Source organism: Pelodiscus sinensis, chromosome 27 (assembly GCF_052426305.1).
Source record: "Pelodiscus sinensis isolate ZL-2025 chromosome 27, ASM5242630v1, whole genome shotgun sequence".
Lineage (NCBI taxonomy): Eukaryota > Metazoa > Chordata > Testudines > Trionychidae > Pelodiscus > Pelodiscus sinensis.
The window spans coordinates 8,301,760-8,316,176 of record NC_143078.1 but is presented as its reverse complement, the minus strand read 5'-3'; the positions used below and the strand labels follow the sequence as shown (position 1 = coordinate 8,316,176).

General features: G+C 45.1%; 1 protein-coding gene across 24 annotated transcripts in view; it reads left to right on the top strand.

The window, feature by feature from the left end:
• Window positions 1-14,417, top strand: part of NFASC (neurofascin) — a 209,342-nt gene that overhangs the window by 95,915 nt on the left and 99,010 nt on the right. For 15 of the 24 annotated variants that reach the window (XM_089773607.1, XM_089773621.1, XM_089773618.1 and 12 more), the window contains 6 exons: window positions 1,873-1,890; window positions 4,018-4,123; window positions 4,585-4,781; window positions 5,940-6,062; window positions 7,467-7,637; window positions 12,477-12,527. In XM_089773607.1, the coding sequence (XP_089629733.1) occupies window positions 1,873-1,890; window positions 4,018-4,123; window positions 4,585-4,781; window positions 5,940-6,062; window positions 7,467-7,637; window positions 12,477-12,527 (666 nt within the window). The remainder of the gene's footprint in view (window positions 1-1,872; window positions 1,891-4,017; window positions 4,124-4,584; window positions 4,782-5,939; window positions 6,063-7,466; window positions 7,638-12,476; window positions 12,528-14,417) is intronic. The other 9 variants (XM_089773620.1, XM_089773617.1, XM_089773609.1 and 6 more) reach the window with 3 other exon arrangements.

Below are 14,417 nucleotides of genomic sequence, written 5' to 3'. Positions count from 1 at the left end.
TAGCTAGAGCAGCAATTGCAGTCAGGTTTAAAAAGGGGAGTCTTGGAGAGCTAAAATCTTTCACTCTGCAGCGGTTAGAGAAATAAGGAGGCAGTGCTTGTTAGTGGTTAGAGCAGTGGACTGAGAGTCAGGAGATCTATGTTAGATTCTCTGTGACACTGGGCAAATCACAGCCCCTCTCTGCCTCAGTTTCCCCACCTGTAATATCAGGGGTAATACTCTTATTGTGTGACGAATGTTGTGAATGCTAATTAATTCGATTTGTAGATTCAGAACACTTTAAAGTGAAAAGTTTTATTAACGTATGTCTTTTAATTGTATAGCTGCGTAGAACAGTTGTATTACTGCATGCAGAGATCCTGGGGTAAACCGCTCAATAATACGTGGCTCATGCAGTGAATTAATAAACCACTGTGGCACCTGAAGGGTCTTAATGGTACCAAACTATGGCTCTATAATTTTAAGTATTGTTTTCTGCCCCTCTTCTCACCACTCTAAAATATTCCATAAGCCAACTTTACTTTTGCATTATAGGCAATATTGTTAATTATTATTTGTTGGGAAAGTCAGCATATATTTGAATAAGACTTGTCTCTAGTTTAAATGAATTCCTTGTAACAGTAATATAATGATAGTATTAAGCCTTCATTAACAAAAGGTATAATAGTTGTGCCTTATTATGAAAGTCTCCTTTTTATCTGCTTATTGCTTTTACTAGAATTGGTAAAGAAATACAGTGAGTTACATTTCTTTCAGTAAGCAACCAAGACCATTACAAATGCAAATAAATCAGCACTCTCCTTAAAACCCTCACTAGGTCCCTCTAAAATTAACTCTGCGGTTTTTACCTTGTGTTACAGTAGTAGTTAGCCATGAAGCTGCTGCTTTTCTTTAGGGATAGCATTTCCCTTTCTGACCCCATCCCTACCAGGATCAGTGACTCTCTGTGCTACATGATGTACAAACATCCAGAAACACTATCAGAAGGAAAAGTGTCCCCGCTGTTGGTAACTTGATTATTTTGGATACGTTCATTGTTCTTCCACTTCTTTTTTTTCTAACCAAAAGCCTTCTTAGACTCTTGGTCCCACTTCTCCTATCAAGTCTGGCTCCCTGAGCCCCAACTTGTGCAGGCATTGCTGAATATGGAACTGGGATTTCCCCACTTCCCAAAAGTTTCGGAGCTTCATGCTATGATGTGAGGACAAGGCAAATGTTACACAGAATCGCAACAACAATACACTTGGGGAGGATGGGGAGTTGTCCATCGAGCAGTGTGCTGGTATTCATTTCCTCCAGCTTGGAACTAGGGATGTGAACTGGTTACCTGGTAAGCATCACCCTTCACATCCCTACTGAGGTGATTCATCCCTTACTGGGTGATGCTTACCGAATAACAGTTAACCGATGCCCGAGAATAGCCCCCTGCCCGTGGCCTGCTGTGGATGGAGGGCTGCTCCAGTCCCGCTGGGCCCACTGCGCCCAGGCTGGGGCCGGAGCCGAGAGCCCCATGAAGCTGATTTGGCACCATTCAACTGCACTAAATTCACAAGTGCAGCTTTTAAAAGGCAGGTGTGAGGTGGGAGAGGGGAAAGCATCCTGGGACGTGTAATCCTCATTGTGAATATGAAAGAACCGTGGTTTTGATGGAGATTTTCCCATGTTTAAATGAAGGTAAGTGGGCTAAAAGGCATTTGTACCATTTACTCTAAAGTGGCCATGTTTGGATATTGACACATTTATAGTCCCTGTGATAGCCATGTTGCTTACGTAATCTGTTGGATTCTTTTTCAATTAACCATCTTCTGTTTCTTCTTCTTTTTTTTTTTTTTTTTTTTTTTTTTTGTAATGCTTACACCTCGGAACTAACAGCAAATATTCAAAGTGAATGTAAGTCCTACCCTGTCTTGTTTTTTGTATATTAGCTCCCTCTTCCATTACGAAATAGAGCGGAAGGAAGCAATACCCGCTGTGCAGTGGGGGCCGTCGCTTGACGCGAAGTGCACAGGGGTGCAGCATGAGCAATCTGAGCGGCTTGTGATGGCCAGACAGAGTAAAACAGAATCCACTAACACAGCATCTGGCTTGGAGAGGGGGATGCCGTAGGAACATTCAGATATTAAGCGCATGAGCTGGGGAGTTTGGCTACACCTCTGCCTCCTCGGATTGGCTGTCTGTTGGCCAGCATGCAGATGTCTCGGCCAATGGCTGAACATTCCAAAACGGCGCTGCCTCTAAAAGCCTCCTGTATTCTGATCTGACTAATGATTACATCACTCCATTGACTCTAACAAAGTTACTCTGGATTTATACGAGATCAGAGTTTGGCTCCGAATTTTAAATCCAGGCTAGCGGATGCCCTAATTTGCAGATGCTTCTGTTGGCTCTTGCAGATGAGCAGGTTCACAGTGGAGGTCAGAGCTGCAAATAGGAAGACACAGCAGACCTTCCAAGGCAGCGGTTCTCAAACTGTAGGTGGGGACGTTCAGAGGACTATTCTTGTTGTAATGGTGGTTCATAAGGACACCTTTCCGATTCTGTCTTGCCATGAGATTCTCACCACCATTTGTCTGCTTCCAACCTAACTCCCTGCCTTTCCAAAGTGGCTCTGCCCTTTCCCCTTCAGCCATATGCAGCTGGCACCTTTGAATCAGAAAACTGCCCATAAACCTAAAGCTCCTGGCATGCATGTCTCATTGAGAATTGCTAGACATGCAGAGGGGCATGAATTCTGGGGGTGCAGCAAATAGATTTGCTGTGAAGGCAGCGATAGAATTGCCCCCAACTCATTGCACAGCTCAGAGATGACTGTATATCTTAGCTCTTAAGCAGCCTGGCTCTTCCCTGCGTTTGGCACCTTGAGAGAGGATTGGGAAGGCAAGCAGTCAGGGTGTGGTATAGGGAATCTGCCGTACTCTAGCCTACACCCTAACCCTTCCCCCATACTCCATCGGACATTGGAACCCAGATTAAGAAGAATCTGGCCTGAATTAGCTGCATTTCACTTACTTTTCTGTACATAAGGTATATGCGGACAGGAAATAAACCCAAACAGAACTAGAGGGGACCCTAGTAAAACAGATGTACTGCAAAATGATGTGATATGAGAATAGCAGCAAAGAGAAGATGGAGTCTGAGAGAGGGAAGCTAACCTTGACTTGCCTCGTGTACTGAAGGAAGTGAACTTTTGAATGGTGGGAAATTGGAACCCATAATGCGGGGATCATGTTGTGGGAATGTTTGAGAACCGCTGCTCTAGGGAGATTTCACTTCTACTAAAGAAGCGATCATGTCGCAGCAGACACTTAATCTTGCAACATAAACACTAAGAGAACTGAAGGTAAAACTGTTGTTTGACCGCTCCTACTAAATAATGGACGTGCATGTCCGATCATTTTCCTCTATCAAATTAGTAATGAACAAGTATCTCCACTTGAAGCTGTTTCCCACTCCTGGCATAAGAGACTAGGGTTTGGATTCTGATCCCCTGTGGTCTTGGTGCAGGGATAAATCTGTAGAGAGTCTCTGAAACTACACTGCTGTTAAATACAGAGTAATGGTGCAGAGCATGACCCTGAACTGGTCATTGGTATATTCTTTAGTCTTCCCAAGCCTTATCTCCTAGATATCAAGCTAGAACTATTGCTGGAAGTTTTCAGTCCATTATCTTGAATGTGTGCAGCCTTGATTGCTCTTTGCAGGAACTTTTACCTAAAACAGGGATGTTTGTGTTCTGTCTTTGACTGCCATGTTAATAGAGAGAGAGTATTTTTTAAAAAAGAAATTCACATCAAATAGCCTGCTGGTGGCAAGAAACAGCTTGAGCAGGGAGTTTGAATCCCTAAGACGGAAATATGCAGCTCCTATATTTTGAAGGATCCGTCTACTGACACTGGCAATTTCAAAGATGATGAATGTAAACAGTGAATCCCTCACTCCATTCCCTGGAGAGTTCCACTGAAGGATAATGAGTAAAGGGCTTCTCCTCACTCTTTTTTCTTTCTGTGTCTTTTGCAGTACCGCAGCCCCCTACAATTACAAAGCAGTCTGTGAAGGACTATATTGTAGACCCAAGGGATAACATCTTCATTGAATGTGAAGCCAAAGGGAACCCCATTCCGACGTGAGTGCATTTTAAAGTTCTCATGACCTTGATGTCTTGGTGGTTTTGAGATGCAGAAAAATGCAAAAATGGGTCCCAGATAGAAAGGCTGGGTACCTTGGGCCAAACTCTGCTAGTGTGAACTGGCACAGCCCCATTGAAATCAATTTTATACCAGCAAAGAACTTGGCCTCTTACATTCCACTGTACAGTGCTTAACTCTGGAATTCAGACACCACGGTGATAGAGGCCATATAAATACACAGATAGATTTAAGGTGGGAATATGCAAGAGGTGAAAGCCTGGTACTCAGTGAGACCTTGGCCCTGGAAGGCTTTATGGAAGAGCAACCAACTGTGTGTGAATGTGTTTTATTATGTGGGAAAGTTAACGGCTGATAGGTTAAATATAACCATAAGAGCTGGTAAGGCTCTTCCTGTGCGCACGTGATCACATAACACATGCATGTCCAATGCTGGCAGTTTTTCTTGGACACGGAATGGGAAGTTCTTCAACGTGGCCAAAGACCCGAAGGTCTCAATGCAGCGCAGGTCGGGAACACTGGTCATCGACTTTCGTGGCGGCGGGAGACCGGAGGACTATGAGGGGGAATACCAGTGCTTTGCTCGAAATGAGTACGGGACGGCGCTCTCCAGCAAAATCTTCCTGCAGGTTTCCAGTGAGTAATGTCGGCTTGTCATTTTTAAGGCTGAGCTAGGCAGTCTATAGCCTCTGGTAGCTGAGTGGTCCTGATTTGATTCAAAGTGTTTGCCTGGTATAGAGTGTACAGAAGGAAATATTTGCCATGCAAATGCCACATCCTGGAGTATGTGTCTTTCCTTTAATTCAGCCTGGCACAACCAACAAGGGATGTAGAGTGGTAATAAAATACCCATTATTGACATGGACTAGCAGACTGGTCTTCCTTTCCTTCCCACACACTCCCGCTCCTATATTCACCAACCCAATTGCAATAATTGTATCCTGCCTAACTTCACATCTGTTGGTTACTGTGGGATCTGGGCATAGCGCACACACAAGCATCAGTTTGTAATTGATCACAATGGACAGCAGAGTCAGCTAGGAGAGGCTGCAAAGCCTGGTGGTTAGAACCAGACTTGTGAACCAGGCAACCTGGGTTTCTCTTCCTTGCCATGCCACTAACCTGCTGTGTAACCATGCCCAAGTCTTGCCGCATCATGCCTCAGTTTCCCCATGTGTAATACAGGGGTAATGACACTAACCTTCTAGAGACTGTTGTTGTTGAAGCTTAATCGTAAGTAATGTTGTAAAACACTCAGGGTATATTTACACTGTGTGGCTATTTTGGGATACTTCTGATATCCTGATATAGCTACCCTGCATCTTAACAAGCCGCCCATTACTTTGAAATATTTTTTGAAATACCAAGCACTCTATTTCAGCTTCCCTGTAACCCTCGTTTCATGAGGGATAAGGGATGTCTTGGAATGGTGCAGCATTTTCGAAATTTGGCGCTGTGTAGACACGCCACATTTTAAAATAAGCTATTTTGAAATTGATTCTAAATAAGAGATGCAATTTGCATAGCACAAATTACATATCTTATTTTGAGTTTAAGGTGCTGTGCAGACACGTCCTTAGAGATCTTCCAAGATACGTACTTTTTGGAGGGTGAAATATCGTAGCACAAGAAACCTGGGTCCATAAAAATGAAACTGCACCAGGGTTTTTCCATTGAAACCAGGCCAGGTCCTTTGAGAGGGTGATATGATTTCAAAACAACAACAAATCTCCCCCAGTATATTCCCTTCAGCTCCATGCTTGCCGTGTCTCCCGCATCTTCTTTTGATTGCAGAGTCTCCCTTGTGGCCAAAGGAACATTTGGACCTCGTAGAGATCGATGAAGGAGCTCCGCTAACTTTAAAATGCAACCCACCCCCAGGCCTGCCTCCCCCTGTTATCTTCTGGATGAGCAGCTGTAAGTGGGGACAGGGGTCAGATGGTTGCGGCTCCCGGCACCATTTGTTTCACCGAGGGAAATCTTGACTGATCGCGATGTGTGTTGTAATGAAGAACCTCAGACTCCCTTTTCTCCCGTTTAATTGCAGCAGAAATGGAACGGTTGTTTCCTGGCATAGGCCGAGGGTGCTCAACCTCTGTTTTTTGTTTCTTTATTGTCCCATGTCCCACAAACTAGTGAGAAAACCACGTCCCGGCCCACAAGCCTCAGGAATTGTGGGGGTTAGATCCTGGCATGAGTTTTTAGCCCCTTTGTGGTTCACAGGTTTTAAAAATGTAGGAATGGAAGGGAAAGGGAGAAATTGGCTGGGAGCTGAAGCGGGACAAATTCAGACTGGAAATAAGGTGCTAGTAGTGAGGGTGATTTAACTTGCCAAGGGGCGGGGGTATGGAGGTTTGGATGTTTTTGCTAGAAGATCTGTTCTAGCTCAGTCTAGGGATGTAAAATCCCATTGTAATGAGTTAACCAGTTAAATGTTAAGTTTAACTGATTAACTGATTAAACGGGGTAGGCAGAGGGGCTGGAGCATCCCATGTCCTGCGGGCAGAGGCTGCTTCAGCTCAGCTGCTTCTGTCCCCAGGCTAGGAGTCGTCAGCCTTGCAGAGCTGGAAGCAGAGACTATCCCAGGCTGAGAGCCAGCAGCCCCGTGGTGCTGGAGCAGCCCTAGTTCCCATCCCTAGTTCAATCTCAGCCGATTGCACACGAAGTGGGGAAGCCCCATGGCCTCTGCTATGCAGAAGATCTGACGAGTTGATCCCAATGGTTTTCTTCTGGCCATGGAAATCTACGGAAGAGCAGTGGTTTGGTGCTGCTTGAGTAGGCTGAGGAGCCGTTGGCCTGCGGGTAGTTGGGTGAGGAGATTGTGGGAGCCAATGTTTGCTGCTGAATGGATGTGGCTCAAGAAAACAAGCCTCTGCTGTAACCGGGCATGGTGTTGGCAGCAGCTTGAAACCAAATCACCTTGTTCAGTCCTGAGGAATGCCTGGCTCGTGTGTGGACCTCGCTCTTTAAAATCCCTCCCACCCCGCAGCATGAATTCTGTTGGCAAACCTCTGAGTTCTTGCCATCCAACAGAGTCCGTTCCGGCAGGCCAGGAGGGCTGTGTGTGGGTCTAGGTCCCTGACAGCCTGGCAACCTCCACAGTTGTATTTTGTTCATGGAGAGTTTCATGTCTGGCCCACAGGACAAGAACTGGTTTGTGCTCATCCACTTTTGTTGACTTCAGCGACCCTGCCTCCGTTGGGCATTTGCTGGCTTCTCTGGGTGCATGGCCAGAAGGCACCCGAGTTGTTTTAAGGCAGGTGTTCGGGAGTCCAGCAATGCGGTGGCTTTTGTTTCCAATTCCTGTTTTTTCTCTCTCAGCCATGGAGCCGATCCACCAAGACAAGCGCGTCTCCCAGGGCCAGAACGGCGACTTGTACTTCTCCAATGTGCTGCTGCAGGATGCCCAAACTGACTACAGCTGTAATGCCCGCTTCCACTTCACCCACACTATCCAGCAGAAGAACCCATACACTCTCAAGATCCAAACCAGTAAGTGTTGCTTGGACCCGCGGGTGGTGTTTTAAGTCTTTCTGCAAGGGGTTCACCGCTGGTCTCATGCAGAAAAGGCATTCTGGGCAACTCTGAGATCTCTCTGGCAGGAGGGCGCTTTCTTCCCTAACATGGTTTAAAACAGGGGCGGGGAACCTTTTTTGGATCAGGGGACACTGACCCACAGAAAAATCAGTTGGGGGCCGCACAAAAAACCTCACTGACATGGCCCCCGACTGAAAATCAGAAAGACACTCTTCACATTCCCCTCACACACTAAAGCCTGGGGGGAGGGGTCAGGCTTGTAGAGTTTGTGGGGTCCCCCATGGCTCTGGGGTGGACTCCCCAATCCTGGGGGGAACTCTGAGCTTTGGGGGCCAGATCCATGCAAGCCGGGGGCCGGATCCAGCCCCTGGGCTATAGGTTCCTCATCCCTGGTTTAGAATACCATAAGCATTGGCAGTTGAAAGTGACAGTAGCAGTTGGACCAATAACCTGTAGGCCTCTATTACCTCAGACCTTCACCGGCTCATCGGGTGAAGCGGGTCTATAGCTAATGCTATAGTTGTGTGCAAGAGGGAACCCCAAAACAGCTTCCACAGAGATGAGAAGTGTCTGCACTTTGCAGGGCAGTTTTTATAGAGAGAGTCTGTTTCGTTTCCAGGCAATAGCTTGGGTTTGCTTAAAGGGCTCGTGATGCATCGAAGGTTAGGGTTATTTCCTTTGCAGTGGAACTCAGTTCTTTTACTCTTGCGTGATAGCTACTTTCCAGAGCAAGTCTGAATGAGTGCACAAATACCTGCAAGAATGAGGTAAAAAGCCCCAGGCAGCAGGGAATCTCTTAACATGCTGGGTCACATTTTGTTCTTGGTGCAATCTCCTTGAACTTGTTGAGATTTCACCAGTGTAACTGAGAGCAGAATTATACGGGGCCCAGTTCAGATCTGTTCGAAGTTGGTGCAGCTCCTTTGATTTCACTGGAGATTCACTTGCTCAAGCCTGGCCTGAATTTAGCCCGTTGTTTCTCTTGCTGGGTAGGGAAGATATTGGGCTTGTGAACACACATGTAGTCTCCTTGTTTCACCCACGAGCCGCACAGCACAGGGCCAAATTATATATAAACAAGGGGCCGCTGTTTAGTTGTGTGACTCCCATTCATGTTAACAGAAAAATTTACCCTCTGGAGCCCAGGAGATTGCACTGAAAACTTGTGCTGGCTCGCAGGTGGCCTCCGTGTGAGCCCAGAGATGGACCCCCTCTCTAGGGGCAGGTGCACCACGTTTGTAATTCACTCTAACTACATAATGAGAAGTCTCCTGAGAAGACATTGAGGCTGCAGATGGACAAACCAGATTACGTCTCTAATCTCATTTACAGGCCTTTGCTGCCAGTGAAATCATTTCTCCGCTGCGGGGATCATAGGCAAGACAGTTTGCTTTGTTTCAGAATCCTTATTTTGCCTCTAGGTGCAAGGGATGTACATTTGTCTGGTAGCTGAGTATGTTAAAGGAGGAGATGGAGAGTATACATGCTTGTTCCTGACACGGTGTTCTCGTCTCTGGTCTAAAAGTAGACTGGTTTATAGGAGAAGGCAGGTTTCGGTCTGGACTGATTTTGCTGCGGGTCTGCTAGAGGAAACTTTGAGAAAGATCATAACTGTGAGACAATGTGGAAATTTTGTGAGGGAAGGGGTACTATTTATGTGTAAGCCTACAAGACAGGGGCTGGCTGTTGCTATGCACAGCACCGGGGGACAATCTCAAGTCAGGCAAGCACAATATCACCTTAGTTCGAGAGCACAAAGCTGAGCTGCTCCCTGGGTACATTTACACTGGGGTGTAAATCAGGGTGTAAAGACATTGTAACAATAAGTAGAGGGGAAGGGATTACACAAGAAAGTCGGGATGTTACAATGCATTTAGCCTGGTAACTGTGCCTGGTAAAGTTTCAGCGGGTACACGTTTATATGTGGCAGGGGAAGGTCGCTTCATGGTTATACGCAGTCCCCTGCACTGCTGCTGCAGTCGGGAGCCAGTGCTTGAGAGGAGCTGGCTTTTAAGCAGACTGATATAGAGGCAGCAGGGTGGGGGGCTGCATGTAACCATGTAGGTTAACCTATGAGCTCATGGGTTAACCATTTACACTGTCATATCCCTACAAGCAATGTGTGAACATGCCTAGTCAGCTCCAGCTCTCCCAGATGCTGCTTGGTACAAAGAAACAGCAGTGAGAACGGCATTACTAGGCTGTGTGTCTAATGCAGTGAGAGTTCAGGGCCATCCACTGTGGGAGTTAGGAGGACCACACAAGCAATGTTTCAAAGATTTTGTTGTGTTGTATCGTCATTACGCTGGATAACCAACATCCCAGGTGAAAACAGTTAACCTTCTGCCTCTCTGCATAGCTTCCCCTTACCTGTTCGCCCCTTGTCTCAGTTTGGAGTCAGCCGAAGTGGCAAACGCTCCCTGCTGCCCATTTCTTTGCTCAACAACTTCTCCATTCCACGCACATGCATCTCCTCTTCCTTTCAACCTCCCTGTTGTAGCAGCTTGCCAGCTTTGCCTATGTCTAAAGAGAAAGAGAGTCTGTTTGAATGCCTTCACGCACCCTGGGAGGAGCAGTCAGCCAAGGAGAGAACTTGGAATAGTGCAGTGTTTGAAACACGGGATTGGAAGGTCATGTTATACTAGGCAAGCAGCCACCGAATTAAAGGAACAGGAGCTCTGCTAAAGAAGCATTTCCCGTAGCTTGAGAGCAGGCGGAATATTGCTTTTAAATAGGTACCGTGCTATACGTTCGAGAACAGGTAGAGTGTAGTTCGGGCTGTGCCTGAGTGGGGGTAGAACACTGACAAAGCAGGAATCTCACTCGGAGGTACACTGAAATCAGTGGAGCCCCAGTGGCATAGAATTCGATCTGAAAAACGGGCTGAGACATTCTGCACCTTTGTGGCACTCACAAGTAGGCTTAGGAATAAGACTGTGGCAAACTGGGCCCTGTGTGTAGGGACTGACAAAAGCTGTGTACCTAGATTTGTGGCTGATTGATGGGAATAATCACAGTCGAATAACATTCAGATTATCCACATACAGAGATGGTCAAATTATGGAAACATTTACCTGCCAATAAAGGGCCAGGTTTTCAGCTGGTGTAAATAGGTGTAACAGCACCAAAGACAATGGAACTATTGGCACCAGCTGAGTATGTAGCTGAATGTATTAATTGGCTGAAGGAAAGAATGTGCAAAGGAAATTATTGATGAATTGACAAGCTCTAAGAAGCTCTGTGCTTAGCTATAAACACTAAGCCACATAGTATAGCTGTTCTTCCTCTCAGTGTGTCTATTGCAACCGTTCTCTCAGGCCCTTTAAAAGGCTCATTAAGGTGGCTGCACTGTGCCATTCAATTATCCTGGACTCTTTCTTAAGTCTTCCCTTGGAAATGTCGGTGTTATTATAACATGCAAATTCCAGCCCCGGAGCCCCCTGGAGGCCCTTGGATAGCAGGCACCCTGAAGTCTAATTTTCTGGCTGTTATGATAGTATGTTTTTTGGCTATATCACATTCCAGAAGAGATTGAAATTTGTTTGTTGTTTGTTTTTTAACTGTTGTGATATGTGCCTTAAACTATGGGGGTTGGCTGCTTTAAGAAGTGGGTGATCCAGCTGTTCAAAAATTATTATATTCCGTTTTCACAATGTATATTCCATATGGGAGGAAAGAAAATTGCCCACCCACTTTGTAAAGATTCAGTAGAAAGGTCAGGCTGTATTTTCCCCTGTAGTGCTCCGAGGACTGTGTTCTTGTTCCAAACCAACTCCCAGTTGCTTCATGTAGTTCTTGGACTCCAATGAGTCATCTTAAACCTTCTGAAGAAAGATCATATCTGTTCTTGATGTTTAAACTTCAGGACAGTGACTTTCCTTCTAACCAGCGTACCCAGTTCTTAAATGTTCTAAAACTTTCTGTAGCGTCCCTTTTAAAAATCTGATAACTGTTAGATCCCAGCCAACATTTAAGAGGAGATATTTTTTAAAATGATGACATAACCTAGGTGGCACAAATCAGCATTGCTCATTGGAGCGATGCCAATTTTCACCAGCTTTGGATCTTGGTCCCTGATTCTTTTTAATCATGCAGCAATCCTGTAACGCCAATTAATGCTCTCCAAGATATACAGTTGTTAGATACAAGTGCCTGTCACTGAATGATAGGTGTGTGTTAGTGAAGAATGGATTTTGAGACACGACGCACTTAAAAAGCCTTTTCATTAAAGGACTTTTTTGGCTGACTACTTTTAAATCTTAATTTTGTTCAGTTTTATTACACCTTTCTGTGTGGTAGTGCTGTTGCTTCACTGTGTTCAACCTATGTTTTATACTGACATAAAATAGCAAGAAAAATGCTTCCCTTGTGTGTTTAAGGAATCAAAAGTAAAATAGCCATTTGTGTCACACTAGAACTGGATTTTTCCAAGATACAGACACACTCTTTAGAGCAAAAGAATCAAACACTTAAATTGCAGTAAGTGTTTAAAATATCAAATAAGGGTTTTATATTTTGATTTGATTATACATCCTGTAGCAATGAAGCAGTCCTTTCTCCTTTCATTGCTGTCTTATGTTGCAGTTTCTTCCTTTCCTTCCAAACTGTTGCACTTTTCAGAATATTTTGTGTGCTTGTGTTGCATAGCTGCAGTATTTTTATGTTTTCAAAATAATTTTGTGTTCTGACCTGGGTATTTTGTCCCTGCCCTCTTGTGTTCCTCCATTACGGCTTTCATTTCTCAGTGCTTGCTTTGTTGCCGTGGGTGCGCTCATGTTCTTTTGTTTATTACAGAGAATCCCCATAATGAAACGTCTTTTCGAAATCACACTGACATGTACAGTGGTGAGTCAATGCTGGCTTCTGGAGAACTTCATGTTCTAACTCCTTTCTACCTAACCCAACTTACTCTTGTGTTAACACCCACTAGTTTGTTGGTCATTGAAAATGACATGCCAATTGAACAGACAAGTTACCAATCGTGATACAAATCTATATAGGCACACACACACACACACACTATATGTAGCGAGAGTCCTATTTCTGGTTTTGTAACTTAGTTTCAACTTCATCAAAACTGCATGTGGACAGAAGAGAACCCCCTAACATACGATATGATGTCCAAATTATTGAAAGTTAAAGCTTAAAAAATTATCTGAATGCTCAGTTTGGGGGCATTTCGATTAATGGAGTATGAACTAAACCAAAGCTTAAAGAGCAAGGAGGTTTGGCCAGATTGAATCCAAATCCCCATTTCTACTGCAAATAACACGCCCTTTTGCAGAGAGCAGAGAACAGAGAACTTAAAAAGAAAATCCAAGATTTCTCACCGTTCAGAAAAAATATCTATTAAATTTGCTGCTAAACGTAGCATTGAAAAGGGAAAAGAGGCATATGGTTTCCTGAAAAGTGCAGTAATGTGTTTCTTTGTTGTGGTGTTATGCATGTATTGAATGCTTTCTGAAGAGCCTTTTTTCCCCCTTTGTCTGAGCAGAAATACTACCGCTGGGGAATACATTTGTTGGGGGAAACCCGTGGCGTGCTCATGAATTATGCTACAGAGGCACAATTGCTGAGCTCCCTAAGGACCCAATCTTCCTTCTGAAATAAATTGGCAGTGTCATGGAAGTGATGTGATAATGTAAATAATAGTGGTGGGCCACGGTGTGTCTGTTTCATTCGGTAAGTGGAGTAAGGGAGGAGGTTTGCATAAAGTGCTGGAAATGGAATCATAGTCAAGTGTTTGTAAGCTCTGAGGAAGGGGGAGGATGTGCCCACATGCAATTAATTCAGTGTATGCCGTTCATGATCATGTTCAGGGCATATCTGGGGGGAATGTCCCCGGTGCTGGTGCAAGCTGCATCATCCCCCCGCTTAGGCAAGCCAAGGCTGAAATGGACTCTGGAACACCAAGAGAGGTTCTATTTGCCCTGAAACTATAAGAGGACTTTGAGGAGGGTTTATTTTTTGCTCTTTCCCCCGTTCGAGTACCACAAGATACTGGGTTCTGTCCACAAATGTGCACAGGCAAACCCCAGCAACCAGGTAGCTACAGGAGCAGTTGGGCCTCACATGTTTTAAAATCCAAAGGTTCTCCACCTGTCCAGCCATCCCCAGCTGGCATGTAGTTCTCTGGTGCATGGCAGAGGAACTCAGTGTGCATTCAAGACTGGGCAGGAATTCAAGGAGCAGTAACCCAGGTTGCTAGTAGGTACAGCAGATGTAGTGCTGGGGCCAAATTGGTTGCAGTAAGGAATGTGGACCAAAGAGGGTCTGCCATTTCATTTTAAGATTTCATTGAAGCTGAGAAAAGCAGTAATATGGGCATGTTATTATGAAGATATCGTCCTACAGTTGGCTTGGAGAATTAGCTAGATCAGAAAAGTAGCAAAGCTCTGCAAAGCTACTGAATCACAAGCCAGATTGACGCTTTGCACAATCAGGAAGAATAGAGAATACTGCTGCCTAAGCAACTGAAAGCCTTGCTGGTTTTTTGGCAACAAATCGCCTGACTGCAGAAGTCTTAGCAATCTTGCAGGAGTATTGATGTGTTTTCTGCCATGGCTTGCTGCCAGATGAGATGGCCAAGAGAGGATTCCCTCCCCACTCTTTTGTGCCTCCTTGTCTGAGACTCACCAAGAATGTTCTAAGTAGGGATGCCATATGGGTACGGGGGGACCTCTTCTGGAAATGGGGCGGTATTGTTTTTTGAGTGAAACCTGTCTCAGCAACTAT